The sequence below is a fragment of the Dipodomys spectabilis genome, unplaced genomic scaffold (genome assembly GCF_019054845.1).
Source record: "Dipodomys spectabilis isolate Male_0828 unplaced genomic scaffold, ASM1905484v1 ptg000085l, whole genome shotgun sequence".
NCBI classification, from domain to species: Eukaryota; Metazoa; Chordata; class Mammalia; order Rodentia; family Heteromyidae; genus Dipodomys; species Dipodomys spectabilis.
In genome coordinates, this window is record NW_024870762.1 from 9173399 (window position 1) to 9187835 (window position 14437).

The 14437-nt window shown below is 38.1% G+C and overlaps 1 protein-coding gene across 3 annotated transcripts in view; it reads right to left on the reverse strand.

Moving 5' to 3' along the window:
• The window catches only part of Carmil1 (capping protein regulator and myosin 1 linker 1), a 286802-nt gene that overhangs the window by 114825 nt on the left and 157540 nt on the right, over positions 1–14437 (reverse strand). For all 3 annotated transcript variants that reach the window (XM_042683832.1, XM_042683831.1, XM_042683833.1), the window contains exons 10-12: positions 12611–12699; positions 11203–11297; positions 1827–1913 (exon numbers count right to left, since the gene is read on the reverse strand). In XM_042683832.1, coding sequence (XP_042539766.1) covers positions 1827–1913; positions 11203–11297; positions 12611–12699 — 271 coding nt within the window. The remainder of the gene's footprint in view (positions 1–1826; positions 1914–11202; positions 11298–12610; positions 12700–14437) is intronic.

Consider the following 14437-nt stretch of genomic DNA (forward strand, 5'->3'; position numbering starts at 1 on the left):
CTTTGAGCCAGAAGCAGCCAACTGCTGCAGTCTCTGGTGAATGAAAACATTGCACAGAATGCCTCCAAAAGACAGTGATTTACTTTAGAAATGTCAAGTTTTTCAATTCATGAAACTTCCATTGAATACCCTCTGTAGTCCAGGCATCATGCCAGGAGCTGAAGATACAAATACAAAAAAAACATGAGCTACAGGAGAGCCCCATTCTCACACTAAAGACACAGCCATGGAATGCTATAGTAAGGCAAAGGATCCAGCTGTGGTCTCAGAGACGGAGAACATGACTTAGTAGAGAATCACAGATGAAGATTTGGTAAACTAGACTGGTTTCCATGAATGTTTAGTGAAAAAAGAAATATTCAGGCATCTCAACAGAGTAGATATATAAGAAGCATGATAAAAGGAGGGTGATTTCTTTCATCTTCCTCCTTTGGGGGTGGGGGATTAGTAAGGTAAATATTGGGTTTGAGCATAGCCTCCTGATTACTAGTCTGGTGTTCTACCAATCAAGCCACACCCCCAGTGTTTTTTTTTTTCCTTTAGTTATTTTTCAGATAGGGTTTTGAGCTTCTTCCCAAGCCACCTTTACATTTCAATACTCTTATCTCTGTCTCCCATGTAGGTGGGATTACACACACGTCGTACCATGCCCAGTTTGTTGTTTAAGATTTGGGTCTCACAGCCAGGTGCCAGTGGCTCACACTTATAATCCTAACTACTCAGGAGGCTGAGATCTGAGGACTGTGGTTCAAAGCCAGCCTTGGTAGAAAAGTCCCCATGAGACTCTTATCTCCAATTAACTACTCAAACGAAAGTGGAGCTGTGGCTCAAAGTGGTACAGCACAAGCCTTGAGCAAAGGAGCTCGGAGACAGCACCCAGGCTCTGAGTTCAAGCCCCATGACTTACCAAAAAAAAGAAACATGGAGGGCTGGGAAGGTGGCTCAGTGGTAGAGCACTTGCCTTGCATGCTTGAGGCTCTAGGTTCGATTCCTCAGCACCACATAAGCAAAAAGAAAAAAGCCAGAAGTGGTGCTGTGGCTCAAGTGATAGAGCGCTAGCCTTGAGCTGACGAGCTGAGGGACAGTACCCAGGCCCAGAGTTAAGGCCCCACGATCAGACCCCCCCTCCCAAAAAAAAGAAACATGGAGGCTCACTAACTTTTTGTCTGGACTGGCTTGGAACCATGACCTTCTATCTCTGCCTACTGAGTAACTGATACTACAGATGTGAGGAAGCATTCTCATCCCAAGCAGGGTAATTTCTAGAGTTATTATGTAGATGCTTGTAGGCAAAAATAATAACCAAAATGAAAGGGTATGATTAGAAACTAGATAAATGGGGGGGGGGGGGGGGGGAAATAAAGTCAATACCACTGGGAGAGAAAAAAAAGGCAACTTCCGGGGACAGGAAATAGAAAGACTGGAGAGCTACTATGATAACATAGCAGTGAGGGTTGATTGTTTTCAGTAAGGCAGACAGTCGAGATCTGACTGTTGGGAGACGCAAACTTGTTTGTCAGAAAAAAGAGTGAAGAAAAACAAAACCAGGTGCTTCTAGGAATATGAGACAGCAGGTGAGAATTCACTGGTTCAAAGTTGAAAAAGAGTTTAGGAGCACAGGTGTGTTTAAAAGTTATTTCTTGCACTGAAAGCATATAAGTTTAGACCAAAAGATCTGAATGGCATACTGCCTTTATGGAAAGGTAATGTAATACATCTATTTTTTTAATTGTAGACAAATAGCACAATAATAACTCTAACTACTAAAGGTAACAGGTGCAGCAGTAATATTATCCACAGTATTAAGAAAATAATAAATACTATACCTTTAGGTGACAGTGAGGTTTTAGATAAATTTAAATGCTTCAGTCCCTTTGGGAGTTTGGCAAATTGAATACTTAAAGAGGCCACACCTGAGAAGTGAAAAAGGCAATGGTTAGAAATTTCTGGTTCTCAGAATTCCATTTGTTTTATAAAATATTAAAAAATGTATGAAGGAAGGGTGACACTGTCCAAAAAGAAATATACTCTTTATCTGACTTATGTAACTGTAACCCCTCTATACATCACCTTTATAATAACAATTAAAATTTTGAAAGAACAAAAGTATGAAAATTAAAGTTAACTTCAATTAAAGTAACCAGAGCTTATTTCCCAATCATTTACCACCATGCATTCTTCTCTTCTGTCCTACCTATTGGTAAAAAAGGGAAGACTATTTAATTACACGTAGCAATCTCTGAAACTTTACCATTATAGCATTTTTTCTTGGAGCCAAGTTTTACCGTCTTCTCATCATCCTATTTAAAATCCAAATCCTCTTGAGAAAGAGTGATATAATTGATTCTCTCCCCCTTTTTTGTAACCTCTGTCTTAATGAGTTGATCTCTTTTGGATGCATGCTATTTAATTATTGTCAAGAAGAATGGAATAATATTAACTATTCAGATAACAGCTTCACTTTTAGCAGATGGATTCCCATACTTAATTGGCTTGTAGTTAACAATCTCAGAGAGAGAACATCAGTGAATGTTTTCAACTTCTTAAAGGTAGGTTTTGTAACTTACAGGAGCTCACCAAAAATTTATCACATTTAAAATTAGATATACTCTCGATTTAATGGCTGGTGTGGGAGACAGAGAATAGCAGCTCATTTATTCAAGAGCTTCAGTGAACACAGAGTGTTTTGTGGGGAGGAAGTAAGTAACGGATAAAGCTGTGCCCTAGCCAGGATGTTGAAGCAACTTCCACCTGCAGGTGAGCGATCACCTGCTTAGGGCCAAGTTATTGGAAAGGCTCCTTAAGCAGTAATAATTCCATATTCTAGGCAGCAATAAAAAGCTACTGTGCTGCCTGCTGCTCTATACAACCCTAAAAATCTTATCAAAACTTCTAAGAAATAATTACTGTAGAAATAACAAAAGGGTATTGGTTTGACTAAGCCTCAAATTGGGTGTTTCCAAAAGATGCTAAGTGTTTTGGTAAACCTTGCCTACCTCCCTAAAGTGTTCCATTGTCAAAGAAAAGTCACTTGATTAAATACTGTTAAACAGATTATAACTACACTTTTAAATATTTTTATTCATGTTGTAGACTGCAGAGAGGCAGATGTTCTGATATTTTAGTTGATATACTCTTCAAAAAGAATGATGGGGGGGGGGGGCTTGCCTTGCATGCATGAGGCCCTAGGTTTGATTCCTCAGCACTACATAAGCAGAAAAAGCTGGAAGTGGTGCATGGCTCAAGTGGTAGAGCGCTAGCCTTGAGCTGTAAGAGCTGAGGGACAGTGCCTAGACCCAAGACATAAAAAGGGCCAGTCAATCGTAGAAGGAAACCTCCAAAATGTGAGTCGAATCTAATCTTTCCTCCTTATAACTTAATTGTCTCAGGTACTTTGTTACAGTGATGGAAGCTAGTGAACACACTTAGGACTTGAGGACTTTTTTAAAATGTACCTCCAAAATGCATTGCAAAATATTTAGACTGGAAGAGTCTAATCTAGGTTCCCACTTTTAAATTTTGTTAGGAATAATTATTGCCCATTCATGACCAATTATTTTCCTTTATGGTTTTCACAGCAAAGCATATGCTACCACACTGACTAAAGCGCTATTTCAGATCTTCAAATTGCTGTAAAAACATAAGACAAAATTTAGTCACCTCAAGTTCACATTGGTTGTGCTCATTCAATTTATTCTGCTTTATTCTTTTGAAAATGCACAATTTTAACACTACATAAATGTGTGCCTATATTCAAATCAAATGCTAGAACGGAATATTTATTTTACACTAACATCACCTACTCGTCACTCATCCTTTAATCATAAATATCTTCAAAAAGTGGTAGGTGGACAAAAGGGAATAGCTATCCAGCAATATTTTCTCAAGAAAAAGGAATATAAACAGTAAATGGTAAAGTTCTTAAATTCTATTAAATGTCTACTAAGTCAGGTTGAATATGATATTTTTAAAGCAGGTCTAATGGTAACATTAAATATGGAGAAATGAAAGCAAAGATAAAACAATCTAATCTGGCTGAGATTTTTTTCCTTATCAAATTCAAGGTAAGTGATTAAAAACACAAGGTTAGTTTAGAACACATCTAATTAAAAAGATGATTTTAGTCTAGAAGTAATTTCTCTTGATGCTTTAAAAATAAAACAGAATATATTATAGGCTTTGGTGATAAGAAGATGAAGCAGTGATAATACTTTAAAAATCCAAAAGAGATGATATTTATTGATGGAATAATTTTTATTTCCTTGGCATCCACAAAACGTAATTATATTTCTTCTTTAAAGGAATGCCTTTACTACATGCTAATGGAATAAAAGGTGTAATTAGGCTTAGTAGCATTCATTTTAAATAATATACCAGGCTGAAAGTGTAGCTCAGTGGTAGAGTATATTTTTCTAGTATGCCAGGTTTTAAGCACAATCCTCAGGGCTCATATGCATTCAGTTTTCCATACATTCTCAATTTAGAGATGCAATTCACTACAGAGGGATTAAAAAAAAAAAACCTCTAAAATCAGTCAGGTCAAAATGCAAATTAAGGTACAAGACCTGCGGAAAATTTCCCCATGTCCGTAAATGTCTATGCATTAATTGATGAGAATAATGGCACTCAAGACAAATTGCTGAGATAACGTGCAAGAAAGCACACACTGCCTGGCCCACAAGAACTGCTTGGTGAATGCTAGCTTTCATGATAAAAACAACAGGCAAGCAGGGCTCCAGTGGCTCACACCTGTAATCCTAGCTACTCAGGAGGTTTGAGATCTGAAGATCACAGTTCAAAGCCAGCCTGGGCAGGAAAGTCTATGAGACTCTTATCTCCAATTAACCACCAAAAGCCAGAAATGGAACTGTAACTCAAGTGGTAGAGAATTAGCTTTAAGCACAAAAGCACAGCAGCAGTGCCCAGGCCCTAGGTTCAAGCTCCAAGATCAGGGCAGGGTGGCGGCGGGAAGAGAGAGGGGGTAGTAAGAGATCAGGCATCATATAAAGTGTTGTGAGATGCAAGTATATACACTTAATGGGAAGGACTTCTTGCAAATCTAATTGGATAGGAAAACTGAGACTGGCAGCTGAAAGTTGCCATGATTTAGAGGAATCATACTTGGTGAAGATTTCTTCCCAGAGAATTACAAGCTGAAGAATTCAGAACACTTGTCTGCCAGGTGCTGGTGGCTCATGTCTGTAATCGTATCTACTCAGAAGACTAAGATCTGAAGGATCTCTATTTGAAGACAACCTGGATAGAAGAGGCCTTGAGATTCATCACTAATTAACTGGGGGAAAAATGGCTCAAGTGATAAGGCACCAGCCTAGCTAGCAAATAGTATGAGACAGAGTAAGAGTGTGAGGCCCAGAGTTCAAGTCCCAGTCCCAGCATTAACAAAAAAAAAAAAAAACCTAACCAAAACAAAGGTGAAAAAAATTGAGTGATGCTTTGGATGGAACCCTAGAACCTTGCACATGGTACACTGGAACTGTACCACGGAGCTACAACCCCAGCTCAAGATGATCTTTAAATATAGCCACTAAGAAAGAAATGTGAGGGCTGGGAAGGAGGCTCAGTGGTAGAGCGCTTGCCTTGCATACCTGAGGCACTGGGTTCGATTCCTCAGCACCACATAAGCAAAAAGAAAAAGCCAGAAGTGGCGCTGTGGCTCAAGTGGTAGAATGCTAGCCTTGAGCTGAGAAGCTGAGGGACAGCGCCCAGGCCCAGAGTTCAGGCCCCACAACTGGACCCCAAAAAAAAAAAAAAGAAAGAAATGTGATGTGAAAAAAATTTAGAGAGATTGGCCACTTGATTTGTAAAACAGTAACAGGTTATTATACAAAGAACTTATCTTGGTATAGTTTAGAAATGAAGTCTTGGAAAGGTAATTAAATTGAGAACAGTTGGCAATTGCAACCAAAATATCAAGAAAAAGAAAAATTTATCTGCTCTCTACTTTCTAAAGCTAACTACTTAAACTTTTGGGCAAAACATAAACAATAGCTTAGGAGCTATGAATAAAATTTGTTGCTAAAAGCTTTTTGAGATTTTACTTGATGAATTTACCTTGCTTCTTTTTATTTTAATATGTGTCAAATTTAGAAGAAGGTTTAATTTTTATTTTCCCCTTTAAAATGAAATTATTATCACTCCCTCTGCTTCATCATCTTTTTGCCTAAGAAAGTAATTATAAAATGTTTAGTATGGTAATTTGTCATCTGATGTTAATAACTCACAAACATAGGAAAATTAAAGTTGACATTGCAAATTTCACCCCATTGCAAATTTCAGGAATGTGCTGAAAAGTCTGTGACACTATACAAAACTCATGCATGGATATTCTAGCATCATTATTATTCAAAGAGGTTTAGAAGTCTTTTTAAATTTAATGTATCAATATGAAGATTTTAACAAAATTCTGCGTGTGTGGTTCTAGTAATATGATATTGGAATAAAGTGGTCCTTTTTCTTATGTTTAGAAAGTATATAGGTTAAAACATTGTAAAAGCCATATTACAAGCGCGTTAATTTTTTTTTAGACTTCTACCAATTCCTGTGACTTCCTTGGAAAGTTCAGAAACTCTGAGAAAAGCAAGTGAATAAATAAGCCACCATGAAGTATTTCTATGTTGAAAATAAAACTGAGAATCAAGCATAAGGAATATAAAAATAAAAGGATACCAAAAACAAAACAAAAACTGGAGTCAACACCTAACTTAAATGTCTTAACAAGCCTATATCATTTTAAAATTCTCTTTATCCTGCATAATAATTGATTTCATGGCCTGCTAATAGCTATGAAGCCATAGCCTGAAAAAAAAAGCACTAGGTTAGAAGCAGGCCAAAAACAAGGTGGTGAGCAAGCCCAGCCTCACAGCCAGGGTAAGACCAGCTTGTCAGTGCACATGCCCCAGTGGTCTGGTCGCCACCTATGCAGCTGTTGCTGATAAAGCAAGAAACACCATCCCTTCCCTACTAAATCTTACTTTATCCTCCTTCACCGGAAGCCCCTTAACAATGAGAAGGCTGAGAGTCTGTCCTCACATGGGTACGACAAGGAGACTGAGCTGTAAATAACAGGTATTTGCTATATCAACATTCATATCATAAAGCCAAGAGCCAAACTTTCTCTCTGAGCATTGCCAAATAAATCCCAGAGTAGATAGTTCAGGTACAAAGTCAAATTCCATTTGGTGTTTAAATACCTTAGAATTCTGACCTACTACAACTGCTAAGATCCTGCCATGTGTTCCTTTTTAATTTCTTTGCAAATAATCTTCACTGGCCCAGTCTCTCTTTTATGCTATATGACTTCATTACAAGTTCCTCTCCTTTTTTTTCTTTCATGCATTTGTTTCTAACGCATTTATAAGATTATTTCTTTGTTGCTTTGTATGTCCCTCCCCCACAGTATAACCCCTGCTTTCACTATATTTGATGTCAGTATAATTTGTGGAGGAGATGGGGAAAAACAAGTTGTTAAGGATACAGGTGGACCGGTTGCAACAATGAGAAGTACAAGTTGTCATGTTGAAAACGAACTTTACAACTTTGGTTGGGGGGAGGATTGAGTGGGTGTGGGAGGGAGGAGGCTGGGAAGGGAGGTGAAGGGTAAACAAAGGAGGAGGCTGCAATGCTTGATAAGAAATGTACTCATTATCTTGCCCATGTAATTGTAACCCCTCTGTACAGTATGTTCACAAAAAAAAATAATAAAATAAAATAAAAATAAAAAGTTCCTCCCCTGTCCCTTTTATTACTTTCCTACATAAAATCCTGTCATGGAAAAATGCAGAACCAAAAATTTTTAATTTCTTTTTCTAAACCGAAGTTTCAGTAACTGTTTTACACAACTAGAAGAGCTCCCAGTCAACTCCAATAAATAGCTATTAAGAACCAATAAAGAATTTGTTTTTGGGAGGCTCAGTCCCTGGTGGGGAGAAAGCAAGAAGGATGCGTGTTGGCAGCTGTCCATGGGCACTGGCAAATCCAGCAATGAATGACTCTGGAAGGAGCAAGTACTGGTCTGTGAAAAGGTTATTATGAGTATCAGAATTCGAAAGCATGTGAGAGAATCTACCCTGGTAAGTTCCCATATTCCAGCTGAGGATAAGAAAACCAACCACATAGTGACTGTAAATGGGCAACAGGTAGAAAAAAAAGGTCTCAGCAGGGATAGGAATGTAGAAGAAAAAAGCAGAGAAACATTTTCTTTGAACGTCTCTTCTCCCTCCATAAACAGAAATTACAGCCAGGAGCCAGTGAATCAAGCTTGTGATCCCAGCTGCTCAGAAGGTTGAGATCACAGTTCAAAGTCAACCCAAGCAGGAAAGTCTATGAGACTTTTATCTCTAATCAGCCACCAAAAAGCCGAAAGTGGAGCTATGGCTCAGGTAGCAGAACACCAGCCTTGAGCAAAAGAGCTCAAGGATAGCACCCAGGCCCTGAGTCTAAGCCTTAGTATTTGCATACATGCATGTGCGTGCACGTGCACAAACACACACACACACCTCTATAACCTTCATTTCCAAGTACAACTTTAAAAACTAGATAAGAGAATGAACATTAAGTACAAACCAATTCGATTTAAGGAAAATATGTATAGATTATGGACAAGATCTTAAATCCAGATGTTGTGTGTCATAGGAAGAGAGAAGAGAAAGAAAGACCAGAAAAGGAGGATAAGAGATGATGGGTGGTAGAAGAGGGAAAAAGAACATTTACTTAGAAGGAGGGTCAAATGTAGTAACTATCATCACAGAAGTTAAAACCCAAGGGCTACAGGACATCCAAGGAGAGGGCCTGACAGGAAAAAACTACACCTGCTGCATCCAAGAGCCTGTGAGACATGGGAAGGAGAAGGGAGGCTGCTCAGACGCACCCTTCCTCTTAGTCTCACAGACATCTTCTTTCACTTTGAGTGAAAGTCTTTCAAGTTCAGTCATGTGGCAGCCAGCATTAGAATTTCATGCCTTTTTCATTGCTGACTGGTTTTGCAGGGTTAGAACTACCAGGTTTTATTCACCCAGTGGGGACATTTGAACTGTTTCTACCTTTTGGCTATAATGTATAATATTTCTGCAAACTTTGGTTGGAAGGTTTTGTATTGACTTGAGTCTCCTTTCTCTTCAGTGATACCCAAAAAGTATAACAGCTAGATCTTTTGGCAAATTTTTTTCTGTACCAGTCCTGGGTCCAGGGGCACTGTGCCTGAGATTTTAGGCTCAAGGCTTGAGCCATAGCTCCACTTCTGGCTTTTTATGGTGTTTAATTGGAGATAAGAGTCTCATAGTCTTTCCTGCCAGACATGGCTTCAAAACGGGATCCTCAGACCTCAGCCTCCTGAGTAGCAAGGATTACAAACATGAGCCACTGGTATCTGCAATGTTTCAATTTTTTTGTTTTGGTTTTGTTGTTGTTGTTGTTGTTTTGGTTGGTCGTGGGGCCTGAACTCTGGGGCCTGGCACTGTCCCTCAGCTCTTAAGCTCAAAGCTAGTGCTCTACCACTTAAGCATAGCACCACTTCTGGCTTTTTCTGCTTATGTGGTGCTGAGTAATCAAACCCAGGGCCTCATGCATTCAAGGCAAGCACTCTCCCACTAAGCCACCTTCTCAGCCCCTGCAACGTTTCAATTTAAAAAACAAACAAAAACAACAACAACAGCGACAACAGTGAATCAGTTTCCAAAATGATCACACCTTTCTGATACTCCAAGTAGCAACCTGTTAAGTTTTTTTCCCCACATCCTCTGTAACACCAAACTTTGATCCCTGGGTGAGAAATGCTGCTTCATTGTGGGCTTAATCACTTCTCTAATGACTATGGAGTGTTTCCTTTCTGGTCTGTACCAGCCTCCAATTACTACCTCCTTTTACGAATTCTGTCCTGCCTGTCAGTAGATAAATGTGACTGATTCTCTCACATCTTTGAACAAAACCAGGACAACTCTCCTGACTATAAGAGGTGATGTATAGGATTTCCAGTATGTCACATACATCTTTCTGTTGCATTTGATTCATAGATAGACAGCTGTTTTTCCTGAAGAAATTAGTATACCCCAGAGAAACTCCTATTCCAGGAGTCTGCATCCATTATATCCAACTTCAGCTTACTCTATGAAGGTGCTTTTATGGGATCTAGTTTCTTAACTCTCCTTCAGATTCACAAGTTGCTCTTAAGGGTGTTTTCCCCTCCCTGGTTATATACACAGTGGAGTTCATACACCGAACAAAAAGGCAAAACTGTTTATGTTTATATTCCCAGCTCAGCTGAATGATTAATCTTCATCAAATAGATAACAATGAAAGATGAAAGACCCTTATTTAACAAAGCTAGAAAAAAAATTGCCACAGAAAATAAAGTATTTCCTCTAGAGATACAGCAATTCCTTCTTATACCCCATCGATCAAGGAGCCACTACTGAAATTGCAGTCTCATATTTTCCTTTTTATGTCTACTGACCAGCATTGGGGTGGTCTTATACAACTAGCAAGAAAACTAGATGGGCCTCAGTCTTACAGGCCCCAGGAAATTAATAATGCCAACAATTTATAAATGTGAGAAACACTCTAGGTCACAGACAGCAGCAGAGCTCCACTGACAATATGGTTTTAACCTTGAGGCATGCTGAGCACAGATCCCAGCTAACCTGGGACCTGAGATAATAAATGTGACATTTAAAGCTGCTAATAAGTATGGAGCAATTTGTTATGCAGCAGTGGAGTGCTAATAAAATATTTAAAAATTCATATCTTCTTTCTCCTTGTCTAACTTCAAAACTAAGTTAATCAGATAGGAAAATCTGAGTCCATATATCTTCGAGAAAAGATAGAAAGAGCCAGAAGCCCACAAACATACCAATACTAGTTATAACTGAGTGACAACTGAGCTCAATATACTCTTCAGTCATGATGAAATTAAAACTCTAATCCTCTGGGTCTGGGAATGTGGCTTAGTGGTAAAATACTTGCCAAGCATGCATGAAGCCCTGGGTTTGATTCCTCAGTACCACATAAATAGAAAAAGCCAAAAGTGGTGCTATGGCTCATGGTAGAGTGTTAGCCTTGAGCAAAAGAAGCTCAGAGACAGTGTCTAGTTCCTGAGTTCAAGCCCTAGGACTAGGGGGAGGGGAAAAAAAACTGCAAAACTCTAATCTTCCCACTCTGACATTAACGGTCCGGTGACCACCATCATACCTCTATCCTCCAGTGGGTTGCCAGCAAGGTTAATAGTGTGAAGTCCTGAGTTGGGATTATGTGCTAGAGCACCAGCCAGTTTTTGTGCAAAATCTCTGTAAATATATAAAATTATAGGAATAAGTGCATACAATATAATGCTATCCAAATACTCAAAAGATTAAGATAAAAAGAAATCTTAAAGAGAATCCTCCTTTATTATATGATCCTATACATTGTGTATGTGTAAATATCTATGAACACCTATGAGAGAATCTGTAGAGTGACAGCCAGCCTAAAGTACATTCTGATTTGCCAAAGCCTCAATCAAAAGCAAATACAAAGTACTTAACTGCACCTATAAACACACATTTTATGCTATTCATATTACAACTTGATTCATGCATAACTTTTTTCTTGAACATTCCTGAATGAAACAAAAATTTCATGAAAATTCCAGTAGGCTATTCACGGTGCCTCAGCTCTCAATTCATGTAATTCTCATGAATGTAAGACTGATTATTCTCATTACTGAGTTAAAGGCTACAATGGCTAAGCACTGCATTTTACAAAAGAAAAAAAGGACAATCACTATTTTAGTTATATAACAACTCACAAACTACAAAATTACAAAATATCTACCCTTAGCAGAAATAAAGTCTACTAAATCACTAGATGAAGACTTTATAAGTATTACTTGAAAGCGGAGAAAAATGACTGATTAAAAAAAATCATATGAAATGCTATTTCTGGGACTTCCATTAATGGTACAGTAAAAGACACGCATAACATTTATAATGTGAAAAGTACTTTGAAAAGTACTTAACAACTATCAATTAGGAAAAGTTTAATTCTGTAAAGTAGGTATTCTGCTTATTCAAATTTTAAAGGCAAAGACACTGATAGGTAAAGGCTAGACAACCAAAGGTCATGCTGACCAAAGGCCAATGTTCTTTTTTTTTTTGTCAGTTGTGGGGCTTGAACTCTGGGCCTGGGCACTATCCCTGAGTTCTGCTCAAGGCTGGTGCTCTACCACTTGAACCATAGCGCCACTTCCAGTTTTCTGGTGGTTGATTGGAGATAAGAGTCTCATGGACATTCCTGCCCAGGTTGGTGACCCTCAGATCTCAGCCTCCTGAGTAGCTAGGATTATAGGAGTGAGCCACCGGCACCCAGCAAGTCCAATGCTCTTAATCACTACACAATATAACTACAAAAATACCAAGTGATACTGTTACAGAAAATATCAAATCCTTGAACTTTATAATAACAAAAATCAGTGTGTTGTCTATATGTTGTATTTATATTTTAAAATATAAATAACTTCTAAATATGAGTACTTCAACTTTAGCAAACTAACCATTAATTAAGAGAGCAGATGATATAAAGTTTTAGAGTAACCTATTCACATATTCAAGAAAATACTCACGTTCTAAGTCCAGCATTTTCCAATACCAATTCTTCTAGTCGATTAGACCTACTCACCACTCTCAAGATCTGCTCACAAACATCAGTAGACTGTAACAGAAAACATTCTTTGATTATTCCTTAAGTCTACAGAAATAAAACCTTATTTCCCTATTATAGTTCTATGTAATGCAATACTTAAATAAAGCATTCATTCATATAGTCATTTATTCAGCACCTCCTGCTATGTACATTACATTGAAGATCCTGGGAACACAAAGGTATCAAGGACAACGGTCCCAAAAATGAGCATGGCCTTGGGCAAGTCGTTAAGTGCACTCTCACACAGGTAAAAAGAAGAACGTTACTGGCTACTGTCTCCCCATTCATATATTAAAACCTAACCAATGGCCAGGCACAAGTGGCTCATGCCCATATTCCTAGCTACTCAGGAGGATGAGATGGCCATTGGGAGCTGATAAAATTTAAGTGTGTAGCCCTCACTTGTGGAATGACTGCCTTGATAAAAGAGGCTCAGAGAGCTACCTTACCCCTTCCATAATGTAAAGAAATGGTTAGAACGGCACCATCTGCAAACCACAAAGTAGTCCTAAGCTTTGCATCTGCCAAAGCCCAATAATGGACTTCTTGGCCTCCAGAACCACAAATCACTCAACCGGTAACATTTTGCTATAAGTAGCTCAGAGGAGAAAAAAAACACACAAATATGAGAAGGTAATCTTAAAAGGCCATTTTACTAGTGTTCAGAATATTCCCAAGTCCATCTACCCCAATTCTCAAGGAAGTGCTATGCAAATTGTTGAACTGAAGACTAAATGGAGCTAATGATGCTGAAGATGTCTTCACTGACTTTTTGCCCTGTGCCAAGCACTGTGCTGAGCTCTTTATATATAATTTCATTATAAGTCAGTAAATATTGTTATTCTCTTTTTAAAGACAGTAGGTGTAATAACATTATATACTTTAGTAGGGAGGCTGGATAAACATGATGCTCCAACTAGTTTTTTTTGTGTTTTTTGTTTTATGTTTTGTTTTGTTTTGGTTTTTTTGGCCGGTCATGAGGCCTGAACTCTGGGCCTGGGCGCTGTCCCTCAGCTCTTCAGCTCAAGGCTAGCACTCTACCACCTGAACCACATCACCCCTTCTGGCTTTTTCTGCTTATGTGTTGCTGAGGAACGGAACCCAGGGACTCATGTATGCAAGGCAAGCGCTCTAATACTGAGCCACCTTCCCAGCCCCACTACTAATACTTTCTAAAATAGGGGAAAGGGACATCATTCAAATAATAGGAAAGAGCTAAATAAATGTCTATTATATGAATGGAATTTTTTAAAAAAATATTAAGTAGTCTGTAATAATTATTATAACCATGGAAAAATATTAAATAGCTAGGATATAATGTTAAATGAGAATGCATAAAGGACCAAGATTACAAAAAGTAAAATGAGTAATAAATGTAAGAAAATCTTAAAGGAATTGTGAAAATGAAATAATACCAAGGTGTAACTTTGTATTCATAGTTTTACATTTATTTATATTCTGTCTTATTTCCTGTCTTATTCCAAAGGTAATTTAAGATAACTCTTGGACTTACATTGTTTAAATATTGAAAAGTGATTTTATATGGTCTCATTATAAACAAAGGTTTATTTAAACCTTTTATAATATACATAAAAGAGACAGCATGCTGTTTGTGGCATGGCTACAACAAACCACAGTCTTTGTCTAAAATATCTTATAAGTGCACTACAGTTTTTTTATTTAATCAGATCACAAATAGCTATCTGGATTAATCATAACTAGAAGAGAGCCTAACATGAAATGTACA